Source organism: Capronia epimyces, assembly GCF_000585565.1.
Source record: "Capronia epimyces CBS 606.96 chromosome Unknown aczIQ-supercont1.2, whole genome shotgun sequence".
Lineage (NCBI taxonomy): Eukaryota > Fungi > Ascomycota > Eurotiomycetes > Chaetothyriales > Herpotrichiellaceae > Capronia > Capronia epimyces.
The window spans coordinates 2,737,937-2,764,241 of record NW_006912905.1 but is presented as its reverse complement, the minus strand read 5'-3'; the positions used below and the strand labels follow the sequence as shown (position 1 = coordinate 2,764,241).

General features: G+C 52.8%; 11 protein-coding genes across 11 annotated transcripts; 6 read left to right on the top strand and 5 right to left on the bottom strand.

The window, feature by feature from the left end:
• Positions 1-549: 549 nt before the first annotated feature.
• A1O3_02807 (uncharacterized protein) lies at positions 550-1,075 on the top strand (the record flags this gene model as incomplete). Its single annotated transcript, XM_007732947.1, has 2 exons — positions 550-795; positions 869-1,075. 2 exons carry the CDS (start codon positions 550-552, stop codon positions 1,073-1,075), a joined length of 453 nt encoding a protein of 150 aa, XP_007731137.1.
• A 756-nt stretch (positions 1,076-1,831) lies between these two features.
• A1O3_02806 (dihydrolipoyl dehydrogenase) lies at positions 1,832-3,497 on the bottom strand (the record flags this gene model as incomplete). The annotated part of the gene is made up of 3 exons (XM_007732946.1): positions 1,832-2,671; positions 2,732-3,214; positions 3,270-3,497. The coding sequence occupies 3 exons, from the start codon at positions 3,495-3,497 to the stop codon at positions 1,832-1,834; spliced, it is 1,551 nt and encodes a 516-aa protein (XP_007731136.1).
• A 1,958-nt stretch (positions 3,498-5,455) lies between these two features.
• Positions 5,456-6,194, top strand: A1O3_02805 (uncharacterized protein; the record flags this gene model as incomplete). The annotated part of the gene is made up of 2 exons (XM_007732945.1): positions 5,456-5,704; positions 5,790-6,194. 2 exons carry the CDS (start codon positions 5,456-5,458, stop codon positions 6,192-6,194), a joined length of 654 nt encoding a protein of 217 aa, XP_007731135.1.
• A 537-nt stretch (positions 6,195-6,731) lies between these two features.
• A1O3_02804 (uncharacterized protein) lies at positions 6,732-8,552 on the top strand (the record flags this gene model as incomplete). Its single annotated transcript, XM_007732944.1, has 1 exon — positions 6,732-8,552. The coding sequence occupies one exon, from the start codon at positions 6,732-6,734 to the stop codon at positions 8,550-8,552; it is 1,821 nt and encodes a 606-aa protein (XP_007731134.1).
• A 357-nt stretch (positions 8,553-8,909) lies between these two features.
• A1O3_02803 (uncharacterized protein) lies at positions 8,910-11,109 on the bottom strand (the record flags this gene model as incomplete). Its single annotated transcript, XM_007732943.1, has 3 exons — positions 8,910-10,740; positions 10,805-11,006; positions 11,070-11,109. 3 exons carry the CDS (start codon positions 11,107-11,109, stop codon positions 8,910-8,912), a joined length of 2,073 nt encoding a protein of 690 aa, XP_007731133.1.
• Positions 11,110-12,191: 1,082 nt separating this feature from the next.
• A1O3_02802 (uncharacterized protein) lies at positions 12,192-16,049 on the top strand (the record flags this gene model as incomplete). Its single annotated transcript, XM_007732942.1, has 5 exons — positions 12,192-12,921; positions 12,972-13,097; positions 13,143-13,647; positions 13,998-14,100; positions 14,151-16,049. 5 exons carry the CDS (start codon positions 12,192-12,194, stop codon positions 16,047-16,049), a joined length of 3,363 nt encoding a protein of 1,120 aa, XP_007731132.1.
• An 849-nt stretch (positions 16,050-16,898) lies between these two features.
• Positions 16,899-18,162, top strand: A1O3_02801 (uncharacterized protein; the record flags this gene model as incomplete). The annotated part of the gene is made up of 2 exons (XM_007732941.1): positions 16,899-17,144; positions 17,497-18,162. 2 exons carry the CDS (start codon positions 16,899-16,901, stop codon positions 18,160-18,162), a joined length of 912 nt encoding a protein of 303 aa, XP_007731131.1.
• A 589-nt stretch (positions 18,163-18,751) lies between these two features.
• Positions 18,752-19,209, bottom strand: A1O3_02800 (60S ribosomal protein L27a; the record flags this gene model as incomplete). The annotated part of the gene is made up of 3 exons (XM_007732940.1): positions 18,752-18,970; positions 19,036-19,114; positions 19,190-19,209. The coding sequence occupies 3 exons, from the start codon at positions 19,207-19,209 to the stop codon at positions 18,752-18,754; spliced, it is 318 nt and encodes a 105-aa protein (XP_007731130.1).
• Positions 19,210-19,274: 65 nt separating this feature from the next.
• Positions 19,275-19,538, bottom strand: A1O3_02799 (uncharacterized protein; the record flags this gene model as incomplete). Its single annotated transcript, XM_007732939.1, has 1 exon — positions 19,275-19,538. The coding sequence occupies one exon, from the start codon at positions 19,536-19,538 to the stop codon at positions 19,275-19,277; it is 264 nt and encodes an 87-aa protein (XP_007731129.1).
• A 399-nt stretch (positions 19,539-19,937) lies between these two features.
• On the bottom strand, positions 19,938-22,451 carry A1O3_02798 (uncharacterized protein; the record flags this gene model as incomplete). Its single annotated transcript, XM_007732938.1, has 1 exon — positions 19,938-22,451. The coding sequence occupies one exon, from the start codon at positions 22,449-22,451 to the stop codon at positions 19,938-19,940; it is 2,514 nt and encodes an 837-aa protein (XP_007731128.1).
• A 1,201-nt stretch (positions 22,452-23,652) lies between these two features.
• Positions 23,653-26,217, top strand: A1O3_02797 (uncharacterized protein; the record flags this gene model as incomplete). Its single annotated transcript, XM_007732937.1, has 1 exon — positions 23,653-26,217. One exon carries the CDS (start codon positions 23,653-23,655, stop codon positions 26,215-26,217), a length of 2,565 nt encoding a protein of 854 aa, XP_007731127.1.
• Positions 26,218-26,305: the final 88 nt, after the last annotated feature.

Here is a 26,305-nt window from a genome sequence, read left to right as displayed (position 1 = left end):
TGATCCTGCCAACTGGTGACGTCGGTGTCCAATGTCCCCTTGGTGCCCTTGTCCAGTGCCCGCAAAGCTGCCAGTGGGCGCCGCGTCACTGCCCCGAGCTTGGCTCTGGTCAGCTGTTTATTAGCACTGGGGGGCCCAATTCTCTAGTTTCAATGCCTTAGGACCCCCCGGAGAAGCTTCATCACCTGCAAGCCCATATCGTCATTCCGCCTTCTTCCCTTCCGCATAATCCTAGACCTAAGACCTCTTGGTCTTTTCTCTCCATACTAGTACTGCTTCGCACCTCGACTTTCCCAGTTCTATTGTACTCGACCCTCACGCATTATTCTGTTGTAGACTTACAGTCACGCCGCCTACCTTCGCAGCTTGCGCCCCCGCGAGTACACATCCATCTCCCAAAAATCAGGGCGACTAGGCAACATGGTGTCACGCACAGTAAACCTCATTCTTCGAGGGTTGGAGGTAAATCCCTAGTCCCTCGTCTTCACGAGCTGCACAAGCTCCAGCTGCTGATGCAGCGCTTCACAGTTCCTCTTCACCCTCATCGTCATGTCCTTGGTCGGGAACATCATCGCCACAGCCTTCGCCGGTGACCCCTCCGTGATCAACTACGACATGTTTGTTGCCACCTTCGGAATGCTCTCTCTTTTCTACCTGATCGCGATCGCCTTCAACGACGGGTTCACTGGGCATCCAATCATTCCAGTCGTCCTTGATGCCCTTAATGTCATCTTCTTCTTCTGCGCAGCCGTCGCCATGGCTGCCGAGCTCGGCGCACACTCTTGCAGCAATTCTGTACGTTGGCTCCCATACGCTCTTCCGCAAGTCTCTCCACCTTTCTAACCTGTCGCTAACTATTTAAATGCAGTCATACACAGCTTCCAACAAGATTACCAACGGTTCTCACGACAGGGCAGGCCGGTGTCGTGAAGCCCAAGCCTCGACCGCCTTCTTGTGGTTCGCATGGGCCTGCTGGACGGCTAGCTTGGTCTTCTCTCTGCTTGATGCCCGCAGTGGCGGTGTGAATTTGAGGACCTCGGGTAGAAGAGGTGCGCCCGTCATGTCTCAGGTGTAAAAAGTGAGCAGAGAGCTGGAAAATGAATGGACTACAAGAGCCAGGATTTCTTCTCGGACTCTTGCATCACGTATGCTGAGAGACTATCCCTCCTTCCCTGTCGATTGAACAGAGAGACTGACGATGCCACAAGTCTAATCTCTGCTCTCTCCCCGCCCGATACTCACCTTTATCCACCGCGAGCACAATGGGGTAACACAATGGTGTCGAACTGAGGCTGGCCTAATCTCGGGACCGATACCTGGCGTTGAGATTGCCCTTATTCTGGTTTTTCCTGGTTGGTTTTGGAGTGAAGATGTGCGGCACCGATATCGGCCTGTTTGTCCGCGTTGCTATGCGTGGCTGACCACACGAGGCACCGAAAACAAGAAAAAGAAAAGAAAAAAAGGGACATGTTGATGCATACTATGAAGTGAGAGAAATCCACGCCAGGACCGCGGGATTGCGCTGGGGTTAATGTGTATGAGTGCATGCATGGGGTTAGCTGGTCTCTATTTGCGTACTGCATGATCTGGCTTTGCGATAAGTAATCTTGTAGTAGTCCGGAAGGATAATGGAGAACCATTGACATAATCTACATTTCTTTTCTGTCTCGCGCTGTGCCGCAGTCTGGCCAAGTGCCCTCACCTGGTACAGGCACAAGCTACACCGCCAGCAACCAGCGTTGACTGTTGGAAAAGTGCATTACACGCGATTTAGCTAACAAATCCACACACCGGCACGTCCACCATATCGCCAAAGTCCAGCTTTACAAGCTTAGAAGTGGATGGCGTGACTGTACGTGGCCATGGCAGCCTCCTTGAAAGCCTCCGCCAACGTGGGATGGGCATGGCACGTCCGCGCCACGTCCTCACTCGAGGCACCGTACTCCAGCGCCAGCGTACCCTCGGCGATCATCTCGCCGGCGTTGGGGCCAATGATGTGAACGCCCAGGATGCGATCCGTCTCTGCATCGGCCAGGATTTTGACCAGACCATCGGTTTCCAAGTTGGTCTTGGCCCGCGAGTTGGCCGTGAAAGGGAATGTGCCGACCTTGTAGTTGACCCCGGCAGATTTCAGCTCGGCTTCGTTCTGCCCTACCCACGCCACTTCCGGGTGCGTGTACATGACAGACGGGATGGCGCCGTAGTTGACGTGCCCGTAGCCTTTCGTGATGAATTCGACAGCTGCGACGCCTTCCTCTTCAGCCTTGTGCGCCAGCATGGGCCCGAATGTTACATCGCCAATCACACGGATGTGAGGGATCTTGGTTCGGTATTCCTGGTCAATGACAAGACGCTTGCGCTCATCAAGCTCAATGCCGATGTTCTCAATGCCCAATCCATCAGTGTAGGGTCGTCGGCCGATGGCGACGAGGACAACATCCGCTTCTAGGGTCTCGTTCTTGCCACCTTTTGCTGCCTCCACGTCGAGCTTCACGCCATCTCCGCTGGCATTACCTTTCAAAACTTTAGTGTTGACTTTGAACTTGATGCCTTGCTTTGCGAGAAGCTTCTGTGATTGTTTGGCAATATCGAGGTCCATGCCGGGTCCGCCGATCTGACCCAGGAACTCAACCACCGTGACTTCGGAACCGAGTCGAGACCACACCGATGCCTATTCCAGCAGTCAGAATCCGCGCATTTTGGAGAAAGCTGTAGCTGAGGTTCGACTTACCATTTCAAGACCAATAATACCACCCCCGATGACGATCATCTTTTTGGGCACCTCTTGCAGGGCGATTGCGCCGGTACTCGTAATTACCTTCTTCTCGTCGATCTCAAGACCCGGGAATGGCGTTGTCTCACTACCGGTGGCGATTACGATGTTTTTGCCCTTGATCTCCGTCTCGCCTCCTTCAGTCAGGTTGACTTTGATTGTGTGCTCGTCCACAAACGAGCCTGTTCCTTTGATGTAATCCACCTTGTTCTTCTTGAACAAGAATTCTACACCTTTTGTCAAACCGGCCACGGATTCATCCTTCGCTTTCATCATTTGCGCCAGGTTGAGTTTGACATCATTGACGTCTATGCCACGCTTTTTGGTGTCGTGTAATATTTGATGGTAAAGATGTGAGTTGTTCAGCAGGGATTTCGAAGGTATACAGCCGACGTTCAAACATGTGCCTCCCAAGGTTCCTCTCTTCTCGATACAAGCAGTCTGCCTTACAGTCAGCAGTTGTCACGGAGTAGGGCGGAAACAGCATTTTAAGTACCTTTAAGCCTGATTGTCCAGCTTTGATTGCGCCCACATACCCTGCGACACCACCACCAATGAAGACGATATCATAGTCTGAAGCTTCTGAGGCGTAGCCCCTTCTTCTTTGCTGATTTTGTGAGACTATCTGGAAGCTTGGGGCTGTTCGAAGGTTCGCTGGACCAAGGTGTGGAGCTTTGGTTGAGAGAAGCGATCGGCTCGCTCGGGGGACCAAGGTCTTCAGCATTGTTGAAGAGCGCAGACTTGTAGAAATGAAGAAGAGAGAGGGAAACGCGACAAGAGGTCGCAGGAGTGGTATAATCGCCAAAGAAGACGAGGAGAGGCAAAAATGCTGAGCAATGTGAGTCAATTACTTCGACATTTGTCGATGGCAATTCAAGTTCGGAGTCGAAAGCTCAAGCCCGAGCAAAAGGGCAACCGGCCCAAAAGAGTCTAGTGGCTGTCGGGGGAAATAGCGAGCCTACGACGGAGTACTCGCAGTACTCCGGCACACGTAGTAGTCCAGAGTAACTCCGCCTTGCCCAACCGCGAATATCCATATCCTTCCGCTCCGAGTCACGTGCGCTGAACCTCCGCCCCTTTCCCTTTTCCCCTTCCACAATGCACGATGTAGGCTGCAATTCTCTTGCTCCTCTCTTTCTCTGCCCAGCGCCAACCCAGAGACAGGAGCTCGAAAGCACTCTTCTTCGGCCTATCTTTTTGGTCCTGTGAACGCTTCCGGACAAATAAGGCTTGGATTGGCACTCTCAGCCCTGTCCGTCCCGTAGCTGGTTCGAAAAGCCCCGGTTCCCACCAATAATTGGCCCCAGTCCGCAATCGCAATCGTCGGATGCCACTAGCAGTCGTCGGCGCTGCAGCCAATGAAAAGGAACATAATTCTGGCTCGGCATCCCCTTACCATGTAAGACGAAAGAAAGATCCTGGACCGAGCAGGGCTAGGGCAAGATCAATCCTGGGGCTCCAATGTCTTCCTTCTCCCAACCTGATGGAAGCTATCACCAGCTAGTTGTGGATAATGGACAATCAAGTCTGTGACCACAACAGGCCCCCAGGACAGAATGCAAGACTGGCTTCAAAACGAACAAGTGCTTCTGCTCGACGGATTGCTCGCCTGGAAGCATTTGTCAAGGGAAACAAAGTTTCATATTTTCAATAATGCACATGCAAACTCAGCACGCATCCACGAATGCTTTCTGATCTTTGGCACCCCGAGCTTACATGGGGTTGAAGCAGCTTGTCTCTGCATCATGCGCAGTTGAAGGGGAGTTGTTGCCGCAGACCCCATGAATCAGCTCTCTCTTCCAGTCAAACTCGTTGGATATTAGAACACAGCCTTGTCATAGCTCGCGGGTCCATGTCATGCCCAGTGTTGCTGTTTGTGGCAAGGACAACGGCTGTGCTATATCAACCATAACCTCAGTTTGCTAGCACTCACTATACTTCAATGAGACGATACTGACATTTGATGAACGTACAAGAATCATTGATATCGCATGCTTGGCACACTGAACAGGGAAACAAGACTCACGATGTCTGGCTTCATGTCCCCAGCCTTGAAGCTGCTGCGGGACTCGGTAACCTGGGGGATGTACGGGAATCAGAGATTTTAGAATCAACATAATTGAGCGACTTTCGTGTTGAATGAAGGAGTACTGGCTTGTGTTCAGCCTAGTTCTGGCTGGTTCAAGATGGTGAAAATCGACAAGGAATCAGAACAATGACTAACCAATGCTCAATGTCAACAAATTCGGAACAAACTTCACAGCAAGTGTTAACATCATTCACAGCACCTGCGGGCAAATATAGCGGTCCTGTGAGACCTCACTTTTTCGCCGCACCCTTTCGGCGGGGACTTCAACAGGAACAACAGCAAAAATGCCGTACCCGTGTTCTTCTGCAAGGCATTCGTGTGCTCAGCCAACTTGTTTGCTACACAAACTCTACAGAAGTCCTGGAACACTTCAGCAACTCCTCCCAGTCGCAAACATTACCAGAAACCAAGACCTCATCAGGCCCTTCCCTTTTCCTCAAGGTACCATTCAGGTTCACCAGCTCACCAGATCACCTAATCTCGGTCATGCGCACTCCTTCGTGAAGATGGCATGCTTTGAAGATGCAGCTTGTTGTGTACGGTATGTCGATCAAGTTGCCCATATCAAGCAAGAGGTCGTAGTCGGTCTCAGCATGGGATTTCCACGATTTTTGGCTCTCTTGACCGATCTTTCATGCAAAACCAGCGACTTGTCCACCTACATGGCAGGCCTCACGCTCTCCGACGGACCATGGCAGTACCGCATGGCAAAAGTGACACAGACAGAGCTAGAGCAAGAGACAAGGAGATGCGAATGGCGCATGCTTAAGTCCCACGCCGATTTCGACATCATGCTGCAAGAGGTGGCCTATGCCCCGGAAGCCTGTGTTGAGGTTCAACATGTAAGTGTAAACCAAGATGCGCACTCGTCGCCAGCCTACAGGAAATAGAGTGCTATGCTAACTGGCCCTTTCTCCTCCAACACAGTCATCCCGACAGCCGCGGCCGCTGCCTCTACCTCTGCCTCTGCCTCTGCCTCAGGCTGTAAAGAAGACCGCGCAGTCTGAAATGAGGGCGGCGCATTTTCAAGTACAGTCCACACAGTCTGAGGTGCGGGTGGCGCATTCTCAAGTAAAGCCTACACAGTCTGAAGTGAGGGTGGCGCATTCTCAAGTAAAGCCCACACAGCCTGAAGTGAAGGCAGCGCATGCTCAAGCAATGCCGGCAGAGAAGCCATCCCCATTCGCCATCTGGGAACAATACCGCTGGCCGCCGTTCATTGTTGACAGCGGAATTATCGACGAGGCCCAGCGAGAGGAGCGTCTGGAGGGAATCCACTTTGGCAAGGCTTCCAAGGTCGAACCGATGGACCTGGGCAAGGCTAGAGAGTAGGGAGCATTGTGGGGGCCCGAGACCGACTCTACCGGGGCTTGCGGCCAGGAGAGAGAAAAACAGCTTAGAGCTTGTTGAGATTGTGGCTGGCCAGTGCCTGAAAACAGCCATGGGTGCCGGAACAAGATTGAACAGATTACAGAGTACATGGCCTTAGCCTTCACGATCGTCACCATCAGCATCTCATATCTCTCCATCTCTCAACCGTGACCAACCCCATGTGGATCCGTCAGCTAGTTCATTGTATCTACGGATATTTAGGACATACAGAGTACGGAGTAGACGTTGGAATCTTGGATCACATGACTGCACCTGTGTTCGGCAAACCTGCTTGGGATAAGTACACGCGTAAATTGAAGACGCGTCGAGCGCGGTCCCACTGCCATTGCCGGCACGTGTACAGAGTCCCAGCACCCACCAGGCACCCTTCGTGTTAGAAAGTAGTTTGTAGTGATGGGATTGATGTTCCTGTCGTGGTATTCTTATGCTATCTACACAAGACATTCATCCGCATGATACTAGGCTCCACGCATCGAAATGGACGACGCCATTCCACTGCTAGACACGCCGAAAAGGAAATCAATCCAGTCGCGAGCAGATGCGCTTCGAACCGCTCTCAAGGACTTTGAACGGAGTTTTGCGGCCAAGAACGATGGCCGGAAGCCCAGTAAAGAGGACATCAAGACCGATGCGGTTGTTGCAGCAAAATACAAAGAGTACAACAAGGTGCGGGACGTCTTAGCAGGCAGGCTCAGTCTCGATGTACTCCATGCTCCTCAAACTCGACGGAGACATGAGCATACCCGGACAGACAGTGCGATCAGCCTAACGCCCAATCGACCACGGCATATCGTCAACACTCCCTCAAAAGCGCGCCTGCATCCGAACGACATCGATCCATATGACGCACCTTCGTCGATTTCGCCAAAGGTCATCCCCAGCGCAATTGGACCGACACCGCGGCGAGATGGAACCGTGCTAGGAATATTCGATTTGCTTCCGAGGTCCGGGTCAGCAAGAACTGCTACCTCTCAAGAGACCCCTTCGAGTAGAAAGAGGAAGATTGACTGGCTGTTTGATACCCAGGATGGAGACAAAGGGTTGAACGTCGCGATTGCACAAACACCGAGTCAAAGGCGGAGCAAACAGGCAGAGAATGGGCCTGGATCTATGTTGACTATCACTCCACGGTCACATGTCTTGAATACAGGAAGAAGACAGCATTCCAAGACGCCAGCGAGTGAAGGCAAGAAGTTCATGCTCAACCACTTTTTCGCGACGCCGAGTGCCATCCGATTCGCCACTATGATCGACGCAGATGATGCCGATGTCCATGCCAAATCTCCAGCCCAAAGCAGCAAAACTCCGTTGCGGGATATCGTTCTGGGGCGATCACCATCAAAGGATGACGGAGCAGTAGTTACAATGGATGCCACCCCGCCCTACTTGAAGCGATCCTTCTCATTTAAAGAGAGACTGCTATCCGCCTCTGCAGGCTCCACTACTGTGTCGTCGTCGTGGAAGAACGCCACTAGCCCGACCTTGCGCAGGGCAGGCCCACGGACGCTTCGACATGCCAAGTTCGGCCCGAAGCCGCTCAGCCAGATGATTGCAGACCTCCAGAGCCAAAGCGCCGAAGTGAGAGATGAACATGACGACGATCTCGACGCTTTGCGTGAGATGGAATCGACTAAGCTCAATATCCTCGTCGGCGATAGTCAAGTGGAGGAAACCCCCACCGAGGTTGATCACGGCCCCTCGGCAGAGCCAGTCAGGACATGGACGAAGAAGGGACAGAAGAGAACAACAAGACGTGTGATCATGAGACCTGTGAGAATGAAGCCTGCTGAACTACCCAAATTTGTTGCTGCAGAGGAAGACGACGACGACGAGTTAGCGTTGGATAATCAGTGTGATGACGAGGACGATGTCAATGACACGTCACGTATGGAAGAAACCCAGATTGACTCAGCTATTGGCCCTGAACCAGAATCTGATGTAGACTCTGAACTTGACTACCTCATCGCGCAGGCAGAGCGAGACGGCGATGAAGATGAGTTTTTCCCGGAGAACGAGCAGTGTACGACCTCGCCGAGAAAAGGCGCGGGTGCGAAAAAGAAAGCGAGTGCAACATCAAGACAACCTCAACTCGAGTCCGATATCTCGGGAAAGAGAATATCGAAAACCTCTTCAAGGCACAAGGGCAAGAAGGCCGCCCTAGGAACCGAGGGAGACGAAGTCGCCATGAGGACAATCAATCCCAATGCCCACAGTCACATGAACTTCCGTAGTCTGAAGATCAAGAACAAGAACTCAAAGGCAAAAGGACGTGGGCGGTATGGGAGGGGGAGGAGATGAGGAACTACAGGAGCGTTGGGGCGCGCGAAAGGGTGCCTGCCATGTCTACCTATGAAGCGGCATGTTTCCTCTACGATTTGGTACAGTGGATGCACGATTGTGAATGCATTACCTAGTACATATCTACCGCTTTTCTCACTCGCTCCAGGAGTGTCGAAGGCTCGAAGACAAACTGACGTGGTGATGACTTCGGTTTGCTTGTACAGGCGTCCAGATAGTCCAGATAGTCCAGATAGGCAAGGTCTTTCTGTCACGATCTGTAGGATAGGCTAGTTGGAATCTAGCTGTGCCTGAAAGAAAAGGGTGGCCTGCGTGGTCAATCCTCGGTCGAGTTCTGCCAGCCGTGTGGATTTACATCTAGCCATCTTGTCCTAGTCTGACCAACTCATGCAGAAAGTCCTCGCCATTGACCAGTTCGGTGCTCCCGTAGACGACCCTCCTGGTGCGTGGAGCGGAACCGACTCCTCCGCCGCTTGCGCCTTGCCCACTCGTTCTCTTTACCCACTCTTGCAGATTGCCATATTCGTCCATGCTTCCTCCCCCGACTGTGAAGACAATCGCTTCTGTATACCCCTGCCGTCGTTGTCCGAAGGTCGGATTGACACCCGCAGCGGGCTGGCCGCTTCGTAAAGGTGGATTTGATGCCCCTGTCGTGCCTCGGGCGTGGGCACTGCGGGGATCGAAGTAGAGATAATTCTCCGTCTTTGCGATCGCCGAGGACGAGGCCGCAGGAGGGTCCATGATGGATTCCACTATCTTCGTTACTGTTAAATCTCGGTCCGCAGGAAGAAAGTTCTTGACCCCCGAGAACAAGGCGTCGAGATTAACGTTGCCGAAAGTCGAGGAGGAAATTCTGTCGGTGAAGTTCTTGGAAAGCGATGATAAGCCTCCGAACAACGGGCCCTGAGTAGGCTGCGAAGTTGTGACAGTCGAAGTCATCATCGTGCCTCGCGTTTCGAGTCTGACATTCGAGATGTGTTTGATGGCGGCAACCGCATCACCCACCCCGGCAGTCCTAAGGGCGGTTTCGAACTCTGATAGTTCAGCCTTCGACGGCTCTTTGTCGACGCTCAAATACCAGATGATGAATATCCGCAGCTTATCCAAGGGATTGTCTCCTTTGTCGTCAGACTTGATTAGTGCAAGTATCTGGTCAGAAGTCTGTTTGGTAATGTTCTCCTCAAGCTGGAAGAAATTGTCCAGCTGACGATCCTTGATGCCTTTCAACAGCGCTGTAGCTATGTTCATGTGCATGTCCAGCGTTGCTTTTCGCTCTCGTAGTTCGGGCAGTAGGGTGATAGCTGCCTTCAACTGCGCTGCTGACGCGGAGCTGTCATTGAGATCCTCGATACTATTAACCCCAGTCTTTCTGGTTACCTCTTCCGCATCCGCTTTGTACTTTGTGAGTTCTTTATCGATGTCCTCTGCCACCTGGGGAAAGGGTGCACTGGCGTTACGCGTCCAGAAGAAATCACCAGCATTGAGGTCATAGGCTCGAGATTTGGCGTTTGGGGTTTCGTCGTCCGTGACATCCACGGTGATGCGATTCAGATGCATCTTTAATACATCATGGACCAGTGACTGGTATGTCCATGAGTGAGAAAGCATCGGGACCAGGTCGACATTCCGGTCCAGGACTATGAGCACAGGCCGGGAAGGTGTGGAGTAGACGCTGGCTGCGGAACCCTTGGATGAGAACAGATTATCTTTGGAGTTGAGAACGTGGTCTCTCAGTTTCCGATCCAGTTTCGTGGCAATCATCTTGGCCAGCTCCGTTTGTGGGCACCGTATAATAGGAACTGAACCCATAGTCACGCTCACACTGAACAGTCCGCTGACGATCCTGTCAATGGCAGCATCCTGAACTTCGGCTTCAGCTTTGGCGCTATTAAATATCCAATAAGACTCTTTTCCCATGCCCAGGCTAAACAAATCTGGCTCAGCGACAATGAAATTCAGGTATTGGTCATACACTTGAGCGATGGAATCCGCTCTGTTCGTGGCAGCAATCTGAGCGGCAAAGTCTTCGAGGAGAGGGCGAGGAATAGAAGAAATGAAGTTGACATAGGCCGGCGTGTACAGCCCTCGAGAGAGATCAGAGCATATGAGTTGGATATTGGTGGCAGTGGGTTCGACGAGATAGAGGGCAGGGACATCGGGGATTGGGTAGCGCGTGGAGTTTATGTTTCTGCAGCAGAGTCACTTATTGATCGATTTCCACAATAGTAGATCGCAATCCAGCAGAGACTGACAAATGTATCGTGACCCCCTTACTCCTTAGATCGTTGACCCTCAGTACACTGCTAATGATGTCTCTTCCAAGATTGTCAAAGACGAGGACCTTCCATGTAGCGTCTCCATTTTCGGTCGGCAGGTCGCCGTTTTGAGCACCATTCGATGACTCCACGTTCGACGGATCGTCACGATTGAGGTTGAGTATCCGGTCGATCGCAGCTTGAGATGGTCAGACTTGATTCATCGGAGACACACCGCAAGCGGGTGTAGAGGGCAGCTCACCTATCTGACGATCTCGCAAGGTCTGAAGGCGGCCGGCCATAGTGAAGTGGAGGGTATCCGGCTGGTAATCGACTCAACAGGCCAGACAGACGTAGGTGCTGGCAAGGTTTCATCTTGACCTCACAGCATCATATTCTGAGGGCATGTTGGCAGTGTGCAAATTGCATAGTCTGGGGTCGAGGGCGCAGTGGTTCCAGAAATGTGAGCAGGTCGAAGCATATAGCGCAGTCTGGCAAATCTGTTGTTTCTCACGGGCGCTAGTCACCTGCGATTCCTCATTCGGCTAGACTGCCTCGCCTGGAAGAACTTCAAAGTCAACGTCGGTTTAGCCCCGTTTCTTTCTTCCATCACAAACAATCCTCCCTGACATCGCCCTCTTTCCTCTTCGACATCTCACTCTGTAATTGCTGTCCTCGGCACTATCTGACGGCGGTCTGTAATAAGTGACATCTTGAATGGTCTTCCATCTGGCATCACGCATGGCTGGAGTCGGGGTGTTGAGGTTGGCGTGACTGTTGCGCGTTGGCTCGTCATCTGAATATTCTGCTCGCCTGAACAAGGCATCGGCGGCTCTTATACAAGTCCTCAGTGACGGTGGATGGTGTGCTATTAGTGCCTTTGCCAGTCTGGTCAATACTGCTAGTGGGATTGTCTACGTTCGGTGTTGGTCTACAAGCACACGGTCCAAAGTCTGGGAGTCACCAGGGGCCGAAGAGTGTGGTGCGACGGCCTCGCCTTGACTGTGCCAGCTGGCCGGAAGGGAAAAAAAAGAATTTCAACAGCAGCAGTGACCGGACTCTCTTCACTGATCAGCACCTTAACCTAACCTACATCTCGGACGGCATAAAATCCAAAGCCTCCCTCGCGTTCCAATCCGGCTGCCTTGGGCGGCTGTTGATGCCGCAGAGCGCGTGTTGCGGCCTCTGAGTGGCGATCCTGGGCATAAGCCAAAAAGTCTTCCGCCCACTTCAAATTCCGACTCGGCCTGCAGCAACTGAACCGAACTGCGCCACGTGATCTCCCACTGCCACGTGACCACACTGGTCCACGTGACCGTCTGACCTCCGACCTCCGCCTACAGAGTCCAAACTCCATCCCTGCACTCAGGCCCTTTCCTCTGCCATGGATTCGTCCGGCAACGCTTCCATGAATGGTTCGCAATCTGCCAACAACCCGTCCTATTCTTTTCTTGACGGCATCCAATCCTTCGCAGCCTCTGATCCCCTGCAGAATGGCGGCGAAGACTACAGCCAGTACTTCGACCCTGCTCTTTTCGAGAGCACGACCATCGGACATGGGTTTTCCCAACAGCCACAACAACCCATGCCACCGAACTTCAACTCGAATGTTGCCAAACAGTCGAATAGCTCCGGCCTGCCTCAATATAACTCACCTCAGCCAAACTACGGCCTCAACCAATATCCTCCAGCCCTCTACGACTCCCGCCAGATTCCCCAACAGAACTATGACTCCAGATTTTTTCCACGGCCTTCTGCCTCCCCTGTGGGCTTCGATGGGGGATATCCCTACCAACAACATATGCCCTTTACTGGTCAGAACTACGGTGCTCAGCATGTCAATATGCCACAGCGGCAGAGTCCGAGTCCCGCCCCGCCCTATCCGGCGAGACAGCCACAATCTTCGCCGTATATGAACGCCGGGCCGCGTCCATCACAGCTATCGCAAGTACAGGTATGGACCAACCTAGCCAAGGGTTTGAAGCCTCCGCTGACGTGGGAACAGAGTTCTGAAATGATGCACTACCCGAACTTCCAAGAGCAAACCCACCAACCGTCCAACACATACGTCGACCCTTCACTGTTGACTGCGAACCAGATTAACAGCACCAATAGTAAGTGGGCCAGACCACTGAAGGAGACTCCGCTGACTGTTCTCACATAGACACCATCCCCCAGTTCCAATCTCACCAGTCATTTATCGCTCCTTCTTACTTCAAACCCGGATCAACTGTGGATCCCCGGTCGCTCCAGCCTGTGCAACCGGCCTCATCACAAATACCGCAGACAGGTACGGCATTCGCTAGAAATGAGTGCTTTATACTGACTAATTCAGCACCTGCGATTCAAATAAAGCCTGAGAAGGTGTCGAAGCCAAGGACACCGAAAGATCCTCATGCTCCCAAGAAGCTGAAAAGTATTACCAAAAATGATGGTACTGTAGGGTCTGTATCCGAACCTGAGTCTGAGTCGGACTCCGAGTTGGTGATCGAAGATCAGGAGTCTCCTGAGATCACTCCAGCCTTGCTTACCGTCTCCAAACCCACCGATGACCGTGGCAGAGCTTTGTATGAGGCGGTTCAGGCGGTGTGGTCCCCACGCAATAAGCCAGCACCAGCCGAGAAAATCCGAACTGCGATTGCTGCCTTTGGCGATACTGTGCGAAATTTGCGAGACGCTTGGAAGGCCAAGAACGATAGTCTGAGAAAGTCCGAGATTCCTGGCTCACCAACAGCTTCACAGGCCGCACAGTTAAAGGATGCAGTATCCCGTTATCGACATGTGATGGAAAGTGTCATGGCCCGTTCATTATTGTATGGGCACCCAGCGATTGTCAAGAGGTATGTTCCTGTGCAAATTCCTCCTATTCGTGAAAAGCTCTGGCCCTGTGTCCAACGTGAACCCCTCCCCCCTCTCCCCCTGGCAATGGCAATTTGATAGATACGACAACCTCGCCACGGATTTCGCTCTCTGGAGCAAATCTGCACAAGTTATTACTTGCCACGTGCAATGAGGATATCAAGCCACGTACCAGACACACCAAGTGTCCATATTTATAGTCATACATCCATAGATAGCGTACAATTCGCTGGGTTATGTGATTTTGATCAACCTTCAGGCAGCCAGAGACAAGCGTACCTGATATCTTCAAGAAACCACCTAATAACTTTTACTGATAATCACGTTTCAGACTAGGTGATAACCCTATTACAATGTCCGCCTTGTACTCTTTCATGCTGGACAGATTCAATGCCGGAGATTATGACAGTCCTCTAGTCGGCGCAATCCTCAAGGTGAGTGCAGTTCTCCTCCCGCGATGAACCCATTTGCTAACGTGCCACAGTTTGTGGTGGAATTCAAGACTCTTGATACCGAAATGTTGGAAATGACGAAGCTATCAAAGATTCTGCAGCGTTTGACCAAGAAGGCCACTACTGATATCAAGTCCATGTCGCAAGCCATTCTAGACAATGCGGCCACTGCTTCGGCTGCGAAAGCCGCGAAAGGCACACATAGTAAACCCGAGAAGCCGGCGTCCCCTGGTGCCGCGGATGGAACACGCAAAGATGCGGTCACAGGAATGAAGCGGGCTAGGGAAGGAGACTTGGCTTCCCAGCCGGCCCCGAAGAAGATTGTCAAAGTGATTCCAGCATCATCAAAGCCTCTCGCTTTGCAAAATGCTGAACGGAGGAAAGCTCTGGATGCTGCACAGGCTTCCAAAGGAAGTGACAAGGCTGCCACTGCCGCCGCCCCTCCCAATGCGGGAGCAAAGGCAAAGGTTGCGGTGACGGCACCTCCAAAGTCTGCGGTCTTCTCGTCGCTGATGTCGGCCTCGAAGAGACCAGGGACCTCGATCGCGGCGAGAGCCGCCGCTGCAGCCGCCAACAAAGAGAAGACCCCTATGGACACAGTTCCTGCAAGTAACCCCACTCTGGCAAGAAAAGAATCGCCAACACGAAATGGCGGCCCTGTACCAGTCGCCAAAACAACCTCGTCCTTCCTGGGCCTGCTGGCGGATATGGAAAAGAAGCCTGAGAAGGAAGTGAAAAAGGAAACGGAAAACCCGAATGAAACTGAGGAGGAAAAGACAAAGCGTCTGCGCAAAGAAGCACGCCGAAAACTGCGCGTGTCGTGGAAGGCGGATGGAGAACTAGTCGAAACGCGCCTCTTCACCCATGATCCGGAGGAGGAAGTTGGTCAAGGTGACAGTCTAAGGCGGGATGCTGGCGATACTGGGCGCGAAGGTGAAGCGCTCAAGATGCACAAAGACATGGACGACTTGGAAGAAGACGAAGACGAAGATTCTTTCGATGACTTCGAGCCGTATACCCCGCCCCCAGAGGTTGACTTCAGTGTCCTCAAAGATGAAGCTGATTCACTTACTATCAATTCAATCAAGAATGGCGGGGGGATGAAACCCGAAAGTCCCAGCAGTGAAGCACAGAATAAGCATGAGCAGGACACCGTCATGACGATATATACTTCCAAAGCCGACCGACCTCCCACACCAAAGGAGCCTGACGACTCGATGGATGATTTTGAGCCAGCCGAACCCGAGACGCCATTTGGCGAGCCGACCGAAGTGACTCGTCAGCGCGAGGAAGAGTACAGGGCCCGCCTCGCTCGGAATCAGCCAAGTCTGAATCTGGTGCCTTCGAGAACAGATTTGGCTGCCCAGATCCAAGCCATATCCATGGGACAGGCGCCTCCACAACAGTCTGGCATAATCTCGACGGAGCTCCAGCGCGCTCTGGGTATGCTGGGTCAACCAGCTCAGGGGACACCTCCTCCACAGGCTGGGCCCACTCCGAATCTCAATCTGCAGGCGCTCCTGCAGACAGTACAACAGGTCACCCAGAATCTGCAGGGCCAAAACCAGCAGCCTCAGTATTCAACTCCCGCTCAAACGCCTGCGCCGACTACCAATCTCAGCGCACTCTTGGCTTCGATGCAGCAGACTTCGCAGGGACAGACTCCTGCACTTCCTCTCGGCCTCGGCGGTAGCGTCAACCCTTACCCTGGTTCCACGGACGAGTCTTCGCGCAAACACGGCCGCGCCGACTCGAACGACTACGACAACGACGGCAGCCGAAAGGGAGGAAACAAAAAGAAAAAGGCCGGCTGGGGTGGCGACCAAGCTAAACCATACAACTACAAGACCCAACCATGCTCGTTCTGGGAGCAGGGGAAATGCATCAAAGGCGACTCGTGCACCTACCGTCATGGCGATGAGGAAATGTGAATGCCCAAGCGTTTTCTCACTTAGGGCCTCTTGATACCTTTACTTGTACATTACAACTTACACCGGCGCCGTGGAGCGATTGATAAGGTTAAAAGGCTGGTACCTGATCCTATGTTGTTTCACAGCACAGCACAGTTAGGCGTGGAGGGAAGCGCAAGCGAACACCCAGATGGTTGTACGATCAGGACATCAGATGTCCCCTTGATCAGACAGGATGGCTAGGCGTTGTCGTCTGTTTTCATGGAATGGGCTGGAGTTTGTTCCAAACCATTCGGTACTTCGAATGGGATACTGGTCTGGGCACAAGCAGTGCCGCGGGCCAAAGCCATAGATGCGGATGGAAGGCAAGGTGCCTAATCTTATCTCCCGTGCTCTCAACTTGACCTTCGTCTTCGTGCCTTTGCAATATGATTTGCTCTTTCTTGTGACGCCGGAGGTCGGCGGCGTCCATCCATGTACCTTGAGTGCTAGCCAGCTTGTGAATAGTATCAACTATTAGCATCCCAAGGACTGGACGGCTATAGACAGTCTGAACCAGGAGTGGAAGAATTACGGAGTACAAGTATCTATCTAGTTAGGTAATGATGTTTACAAGAGTCACAGCCTCGTCAAGGGGCCCGAACATGTCACGTGACGTGCTGGCCCGGCCCCCTGGCCTGTCGGACGTGGTTCGTGTTTTGCTCAATAGTTTATCTATCCGTACACTTACACGCACACACTTATTTGCGCATATCTTTATTACAAGCACTGTTCCATTGGCATTAATCATATGCGCCCCCGGCGGTAGGAGGCCGACGCCGCTGTCGACTTCGACACGCCGGTTCCAGGGCCCCTATTGCACTTGAAGCCATGGCCAACCACTCTTATAGCCATCTGATCATCGTGTGCTGCCACGCAATCTACCTGGGCCCCGACAGCGCCGATGAGGCCAACTGGCTGATCGAGCCCTTCCAGACCGGCGAGACGGCGACGTACGTGGCGCACATTGAAGCCGGGGTGCGTGAGCTGGCGGCCGATCCTCGTGCGGTGTTGGTGTTCAGCGGCGCAGCGACCAAACCGGGGCGGACGCGCAAATCTGAGGGCGAGAGTTATCTGGTGAGTCGAGTACCTACGGATGACAGATCCTAGGTCCTGCATCGATCATATCTTGGTGTTGTTCTCGGTGCGCTAGCAGCGGGCTGGTTTGTTTGTGTGGCCAGACGGCACGGATGGTCGTGCTTGGGAGACCGAGTCGATGCGCGCAACGGCCTCGATATACGCCTCGTCAGCACATGTAGGGAGGGAACAACTATGGTCCTGAAGGGTTCAGGCCCGTCTATCTGACTGCAAAGGAATAAATGCTTTCATCACTAGCTTGGCCGACGTGGTACTGTGTCGCAATTGGATCTTCTAATCCCTTACAAGTCGCCGTCGTTTGTTTGGCTGACGCGTGCACCTCGCCCACCAGGATGTCGCAGTGGAGTGTGGTCTTTTCGGCCTGGAGACCTCGCCGCCAATGCTCCAGCCTCGTCTGTTCGTCGACCGCTTCGCGACAGACTCGTACCAGAATATCCTGTGCTCGATCATCCAGTTTCCCCTTTTTGTGCGCCAGCTTCTCGAAAAGAGAGTGCAACCTTCCAGTCTCGTGTCCAGTCCGTCGTCCACCTCAGGGTCAACTCTAATCTCATCAAATTTGAATACGACGACCACGACGACCGCCGCGAACACAGTCACACCCCTGTTTCCCACCAAATTAACCATCGTGTCACATGAATTCAAGCGGTCTCGGTTCCTCGACCTGCATCTCCCAGCCATGCATTGGGCGGGAGAAACGAGGTTCATCGGCATCAATCCGCCGTTCGACCGCGTCAAAATGGCCGAGATCGAAACGGGCGATCGGCTCAGGGGCTACGGTGCCTGGGAAAAGGACCTTTATGGAGCTGGAGAGTTATTGGCAGCGAAGAGGAAGGTGAGGGGTTGGGATGAAGAACAGTTCCGGCGTGAAGTGCTTGACCACTTGCCTTCTGTGGAGTGCAAGATGCAAATCGAAAATCTGCTGTCCTGGAACGGAGGCGCGTGTGGCACGATTCGATATCCGGACCAGATGCTGTGGTGCCCGAACCCTGGCTCTTAAGGTGGCTTCTGCTTCTATTCCAGACAGATGGATGTCTTGTTGTGGTACTGGTCTGCGCCCGTTCCGCAGTTCAGACTCGGAGGGCGAGGCTGAGGTACAGTATCAGGCTACGCGTGCTAGTACGGATACGATTGGTTATATGTACATGTAGATAGGTACATGTAGGTACGGGAGCTTGGAGGTGCAGGGCGGCGTGATACTTTGCCCAAAGCAAGGTGAGACGCGAGCAGTTGGTCTGAAGAACTTGAATTGCAGATGATGGCTATCTTCTGAGAGGCTTTCTTGCTCGGCAGGGCTGCACAAAGTAGCGGATAGACTTTCCCTGCGCATCCATACAGCATACTACTGGCCGTTTGTTTGTTTGTTCGTGTCACAGCAGGTACCACTAGGAGCCCATAGTCAAAAAGTCGTTCGTTCTCATTGATTGATTTTTGCGCTGATGCCTCTTCAAATTCAAGGCATTCTAATGCTTTTGGCATTGGAAATGCTGGTAGGAACCATCCTTTCTTGCGAACGACCAGCTCATTCAATGCCCATTCCATGCAACACTGAGTTATGAACCACTTGCTGTAACGACCATTCATTCCATTTATGCCACCAACTCGACAACACCGCCAGCCTCCTTGATCTTTCGCTCAGCCTCTTTGCTGAACCATCTCGCTCTTACAACAAGCGGGATCTCTGGGATTCGGCCCTTTCCGAGTACTTTGGAGTATCCAAGAGGTAGGAGGTCGAGGACGGGTGCTGTGTCGGTCTTCTTGCCGGAAACGTAGGCTTCGCGGGTCTCTTCTGGAACAAGCGACCAGAGCTGCAACTTGACGTTAGTAATCTGGCTCGGTTCGCCTGTCTCTCAGAGGCATGTGAGATTCTCACCTTGTCAAGGTTGATGGTTGGCTTCCAGTACTGGTTTCGGAGAAGGTGGAAGTGTCGCATACCGACCTTTCCGAAGTAACTGATCGGGATGTTAGCATCTCTGTGAGGGAGGAGGGGCCGGCTGCCGGAATCCTCCAATTCGGATCAAACATACCCAGGATGGTATTTATCCATGTTCGTTCTGTGGTGATGCTGACCACCGGCGAGACCGCGACCACCTGGATGCTTGCGGTGCTTTCCTACACGACCATGACCGGCGGAGACGTGGCCGCGGCTGAAGATTTAAATGTTAGCCCAATGCCTCTTATTTTCAACGACTGCCCAAAAGAACTAGATGTGAACGGCTCGCGGTCGAAGTCTGCCCAAGAGAGACGGGATATCATCGCGGAGGGGACTCGTTTGCCCAGTCGCAGGCTGAATTGTGCGAGAGCTTTGGCTTGTCGCTGAAAAGTTTCGTGGGCGTCTTTCGAGGTTGCGCAGCCGTTTCGGTGTGGTATGGACATCGCGAGGGAGATATAGGTGGAGGATACTCACTGCTTTCTGGTCTTGGTCAGTCTCGTAGGCATTTTGGCGGCGTTGAGACTGAGGTTTGTTGTCGTGATAGAGGTCTACGATCCGCAGTCCGTCGACAGTCAAAGAGTTGAAAGTGCAGGTTGTGCGCCAAGATCTAGATTGGGATTAGACCGAAGAAATCTTGGCAAAAACTCTCGGGTCGTAGTAGTACGGAGTACGGATACTCCGTAGTACATGTATTATCTGCTGCGGCGGGTGGCTAGAACGCGAGGCGCAAAACACCTGCGTACTTCGAAATAGGTTTCTACCGTCATTACCACTTGATTGTCACTTCATAGGTAGGTGTGGTCGGTTCATTCGCCATCATGGATATATCTATGGTGTTTATGTTATGATTTTGTGTGAAAGAAGTTTACCAGACCTCGCTCGATATCATCCCAGCACTGCACACCTCTGCCAATGTTGCCTTGTATCCAGCCCGGCAGCTTTTGTCTAATTCTCTCTGTCGCAAACCGTCTGTCGACCATCAGAATTGCAGCATAATCGTTCCTATGACGAATAACTCTCCCGATGCTCTGGTTGACAGAGCGCATACAAGCATTCTCGTAGTAATCTCGGCTTGCCTTCTTTGCCTCAGCTAGCCATTGTCCCTGGGGCAATATGGCTTCTCGTTTACATTGCTGATATCGCAGTCCTTCAACATGTTTCATCTTCGCCTTCCACTCTGCGCCATTTGCGTTTGGGAAAGGAAGCCCGACTGCGATTACGGCGCGACCGAGCTTGTCTGAGAAATTGATCCCCTCGGAAAGCTTCCCGCCGACGACTGACAGCAAAAGTGCCCCCTTCCCCGAGTCAATAGCGCTCGCATAATCTCTGAGAAGCTCGTCGACAGAGACACCTTTTGACTCTTGGAAAGTCACCTTATTCTCGTTTAGTGACTTCATCAGAGGCCGAGCAGGTGGAAGCCTTTGCCAGACGGCCACGACCTGAGCAAGGTACTCATAGCTGGGGAAAAATACCACAACGCCGTCTGGGACAACTTTGCATGTCCGACATAATAGATTTCCTAGCTCTAGGACCGTCCTCTCTGAGCCACGGTTCTCGAACGTGAAATCAAATTCGGTGTTTGAAGGCCCGTTCACGACGGGCTGAGCAAACAGATGGGAGGCCGGTATGACGTGACCAAAGCTGAAAGTTTCGAGCCTGTTCTTCTCGAGGTATGGGAAAAGGTAGTTCGAATAATCCGACATTGGGGACATGGTGCCTCCAGCCAGGATAACAGCTCTGGCCTCCTCCACAATCGCTCGAAAATGTTCCCTCGGATCAAGCAACGTGTAACGGACGAGAATGTCGCTATTCTGGCGATCAACGAAGAATCTGCCCTCATCGTCAGGGTTCATCAGGACCGACAAAAAATTTTGAAAGGGCATCAACACGCCTCTGCCCTGATTTGAATCCTCGGCGCCCTTTTGGACATCGGTATATGATTCGACCTTGTGGCAGAGTTTACTCTCATGCAGATACCGCAGCAGCTTGTGTGGGCGGATTTGATCGACTCCTTTGCCCGACATAAGCTGGGTAGCGGTGACAATCACTTCGCCCGTGCGTGACTTCTCTGCCACACCTCGAAGGCAATCTGTAAGCGAGATCAAAAGCCGGATGACCTGGGTGACGTACACTCGATTCTTGCCTTTCAAGCGGTTCTTGAATCGACTTGCGTACGCAGTAACCTGTTGTACAGCTTGGTCGAGTTGACTCAGCCGCAGGGCTATAGAAAACGTGTCTGCAATAGCGTCCGTCAAATTGTGAGCCTCGTCAATAATGACCACATCGTCCTTGACTGAGACCCCCAACGCCTCACGAGCTGATTTCTGCAAGAGGAGAGGATAGGGCAGGGTGAGGACTTCAGCTGAAGCAATGGCAGCGCGGGAGGCATAGTATGGACAAAGGTCCATCCTCTTACCGACGTGACTCAGGTCTTCTATGTCCCTAATCTGCGCAATGGCCTTGTTTCGGAAGGACTCTACTCTGTCCCTATCGTCCTTTGACGGGAGGTACGGGCATTTCTTCTCTTTTGCGGTACCAGGCTTCTGAAGCTCAAGGCACCGCTCGTTGATCGCCGCAGTGGATGACAGGCGTGCAACGTTGGGATTGATACACAAATTCTTCCTCGAGCCTAGGGCGAGGTGTTTGATACCCTCCTCAAGATCTTGACCTGGTGCGAGCTCAACCCCTGAAGGAATCGATGAAGGGGGCTTGACGCGTCGCAGCTCATTCACAAACTGGGTCAGCTGGGAATGAGTGCGGGAACAATAGATGATCTTCAGCCGTTGAATTTCCGGCTGTTCCACATCCTCCTTCGTTGGCTTTTGTAGTCTGTCAAGCAATGCCTGGGTAGAATTTGAGAAACCGGTGCTGGCTCTTTGAGCAGTGGCCATTTCTTCTTCGTCGCTGTTATAGTCTTCCACCATGAATTCGTCATCATTCCAAGGCTGTTCTTGCGCGTTTCCTTCGGTAGTACGTGCCTTTTTCATGGATCTGCTGTCGAATCTTTTCTGTTTCAGACGGGCCTCTTCCTCCCGTAGTGCAGCAAGTTTTTGCTCCAGCTCTTCTCGTGCGAGGAGCAATTCACGACGTCGGACGGCCGATTCTGCCCGCGCCAACCAATCGTCTTGGTCATCGTCGCCCTCTGCCGGCAGAGTGCTGTCGAGAGCGCGACGTTCATTATCTCGGAGCCATGTCAAGGCGCCACATATCAGGCTCAAAGACTTGCCTGTGCCTGTTGGAGACTCAAAGATGCCCACCTTTTTGTCCTCTATGCAGCGGTACAAATGTGCCATGAACTCCAATTGAATATCATAAGGTTGATAGGGATGGCAGAAGCTCGCCTGACTAGGCTCCATGGTGATCTCAGGGGTTGTGATCACAGAGTCCTAGTATCCGTACATGGTTGCTGTTGCGCTTGATCCTCATAGTAGTCACTTCTCCTGAGCGGGCCGTCAATTAGGCAGATGGAGATCTTTGGCTGGCGAAATTTGAACGCGTGTTTGACACCACCAACACGCAACAGCTTGGCTTACGGAGTACACGTCAGAGGATCAAATTGCTCGTGGCTGCCGTTTTCGCTGGCGACGGGGAAAAGTGACACGCACAAGGCGAAACGGTCCATGATGAGCTCAACAGAGCCTGTAATTACTCCGTACTTCAAGTAGCACCGAGTATATGTTACGGTGACCGGCGGTATGAATCCATGAACGAGAAGATGATTGCCAAAAATAATCAAGTGGATGGGTGTGGCTGTGAATGAGCCTAAGGGCTCGGTGCGCACACGAGGCGCAGGCTGCCTTGGTGCCCAACTAGAGTGATGGTCAGTTTGATGCGGAGAAGCACAGAAGGTGGGCTTAGGGGCCCTAAGGCTGCTTACCTACATAGGCATCGGAGGCCCTAGGAGTTCCGGAGCCGAGGTCTTAGGGGCTTAGGCCTGAGGAGCCCTTAGGCCGCTGTCAGGTCTGCTAGCCAGCATCGACGGGCTTAGGGGCTTAGGGCCCAAGGCTAAGTAGACTTATTACCGGTTATCCTGCACGTCCCTCTATCATGTTGTTTGCCGCACGCGTAGCATCACGGGCGCAGCGAGGCTGTGTCCGCTGTTGTCTCCCCTCGTAATCACCAATAGCGCAATCCACAACGCTGGATACTGTGCGATATTGCCTGGTTCTACCTGCTCTCCGGTATCAGGCAGCTCTCATATTGCCTGTCTCCGCCCTGAAAGACGTTGAAGACATGTCTACAACAAGCATCGAACTCAGAAATCGTCCTACCTTGTTCGTTCGTACTTGCGACGCCCCCGCCTTTGAGCCAGGTCCCTCCCTGCTTCGACCCGAGAGCTGAAGACGACACACTCTCCGAAGGCATATTATCCCAGAGGGCTGTTCTTCTGGGTAGCCGGCAGTAGCTTTCCTCTCCAAGTCTTGTATCCGACGTCCGTACATCCCTTGCATTGGCTTAGGTTTCAGCGTTCAAGTGCGGTCAGAGCGACCAGGTGAATTGGAGCTGAACTCCCCCTGATCGACAGGGTGGTATCTTGATCTGCTGTTGATCGCAGCTATGAATTACAATACAGGAGCGACCTTCGTCCCGGGAGGTGATGACTCTTACTACATGCCTGAACTGATCCAACCGACACCCAACCGGTACGTCGCTAGATCGAGGTCTCCATGCCATCCTACTGACAGATACAGGGTACATGAGCTTCCGAGCAACATTGAACAGAATGTTGCTCAAATGGAACAGGCTGCATCTAATCCTCCTTCGGCAAGTTCACCATCAGTTTACTCTCCACAATCCGCAGACTACCTGCCGTCGAACACATCTTGGATGTCAGCGCCACCGCTCAGCAACAACAACCAGCAAGCGTTCGGACAGCAGATCCCTTTGACTGCCCCAAGCCAAGCGTACCAGCAAGATAACTATGCGCCGAGAAACAGTCCCGGTCCTCAAACAGACCAACCGAACTTCTCTCCGTTTCCTATCCTCCGAAACCCTCCACCCAACATTCCACCCACGGACGAGCAGAAGGAAGCCACATTGGAGGCAGCGAGGGCAGCTGTATTGAGTTGCAGTGACCCAGAGACCCAGTTGACATGGGCGCAGGATGCGCTGTCCTTTGTGGAAGTGTGTCAACAGAACGAAGAGAGAATAGCTTTGGCACAAGCCCCTCGGACGCGGACGCCTCGAATTGAGCACGCTCTGAGGGAAGATGCACTCAAGATTGTGGGCTTTCTAGCAGACCAGCATCACCCTAGGGCGGAGTTCATGCGAGGCATGTGGCTCGAGTTCGGCAAATTCGGTCACCGAATCGACAAGAGAGAAGCATTCAATTGCTATACAAGAGCATCCGAAAGGGGTTACATCCGTGCTGATTATAGAATCGGTATGCAGTTCGAATCATCCAACGACGCCCTTAAAGCTATCAAATATTACCAGAAAGGGGCCGCGAGCGGAGATTCTGCTGCTTGTTACAGGCTGGGAATGATGACTCTTCTCGGCCAGCACGGTCAAGTACAAGACTATGAACGTGGCACTAGCCTCATATATGCGTCTGCTCAAACGGCCGATGAGAACGCTCCCCAAGGTGCTTACGTCTTTGGAATGCTCCAGGCCCATCAAATGCCCCAAATCCAGATACCGGAGCGCTATCTGCCAAAAGATATTGCAGCCGCCAAAATCAACATTGAAAAGGCTGCCTACTTGGGCTTCGCCAAGGCACAAGTTAAGATGGGGGCTGCTTACGAATTGTGCGAGCTCGGCTGCTCTTTTGATCCTGCCCTCTCTTTGCACTACAACGCCCTTGCGGCGAGGCAGGGCGAGCCTGAAGCTGAGATAGCTATCAGCAAATGGTTCCTCTGTGGCCACGAGGGCCTCTTTGACAAGAACGAGGAGATGGCTTTCACTTATGCACAACGAGCCGCACTGTCAGGTTTCTCGACGGCGCAGTTTGCCCTCGGATACTATTATGAGGTTGGTATCTATGTCCCAGTCAACTTTGAACAAGCCAAAGAGTGGTATCGAAAGGCATCACAAAGTGGCAACCAGGATGCGGGTGGAAGAATCGAGGCCATTTCCCGATCCAAAACATTATCTCGGAAAGACCATGAAAAGCTTGCTCTTTCAAAGATCCGACAACAGCGAGGCTCAATGATCGGGGGAGCACAAGTACCACCGGTGCCTGCGATGCCAACCCTCACTGAAGAGCACGACTCTACGATCATCGATATGCCCGACCCATCTCGCCTTTCTCTCAACTCTCAGAGACCTCCTTCAGCACGGCCCGGAAGCACCGTGCCATACCCAACCGATAACGCCGCTATGCCGACAGCCAACCAAGGACCGGATTTTCGACCAGCCTCGGCCTTTGGCATCAACCCCAACCTTCGACCTGCTTCGGCTGCGACGGTGGGAGGCCCCAGACCTGATCCCTATGGACAACCACATATGTCGCCTCAACAGCGACCGCACTCGACGAATGAGGCTAGAGTACACGCGGCAGGCTATGGACAGGGTGCGCGAATACCTTCAGGACGGACGACCGGACCAGGAGTTCTGCAAATGCGGCCACCTCCCAAACCGGGTGCTACGTCGCCGTATCTTGACCCAAGAGCAGCTGGTCAGACTCCGACGCCTCCGGCGCTTGATATTGGCTTTTCAGCTCCACTCGAAAGACCGCGACCTCAGCAACCCGCTGGGCCGAACATGGGTAAACCTCAACCTCCTCATCCGAACAACCCTTCTCGCCCATCTTCTCGACCCAATCAACCTGCACCGCAAGGCCCTTCGCAGAATCGACCTCCGCAGGCGATCTCACGCCCTGGACCTGATCGTCCGAACATGGGATATGGTCGCCCTCCTAACGCTCCGACGCCTCCTAGTAAAACGCCAACGCCCGGGCAACAGAATGTGAACCCCGGCAATATGGCTCCGCCACGACCAGATTTCAATGGACCAATCGGCGGAGGTCAAACATCAAAGCCGACTTCTGTGCCGGCCAATTCTGTCCGACCACCAGGGAAAGGACCAAAGACATTTGATGAGATGGGTGTCCCCCCTGGCAAGGATAAAAGCGAATGCGTAAGTCGTGATCCCTTGGCTATGCCCAGGCAGAGTTTCCATTGACGTGATTTATAGGTCATCATGTAATGTGCTATTTGCCGTTGCGATTGAGCCGATTTATGATACCCTTTTGGTTGCAACTAGTTATGTT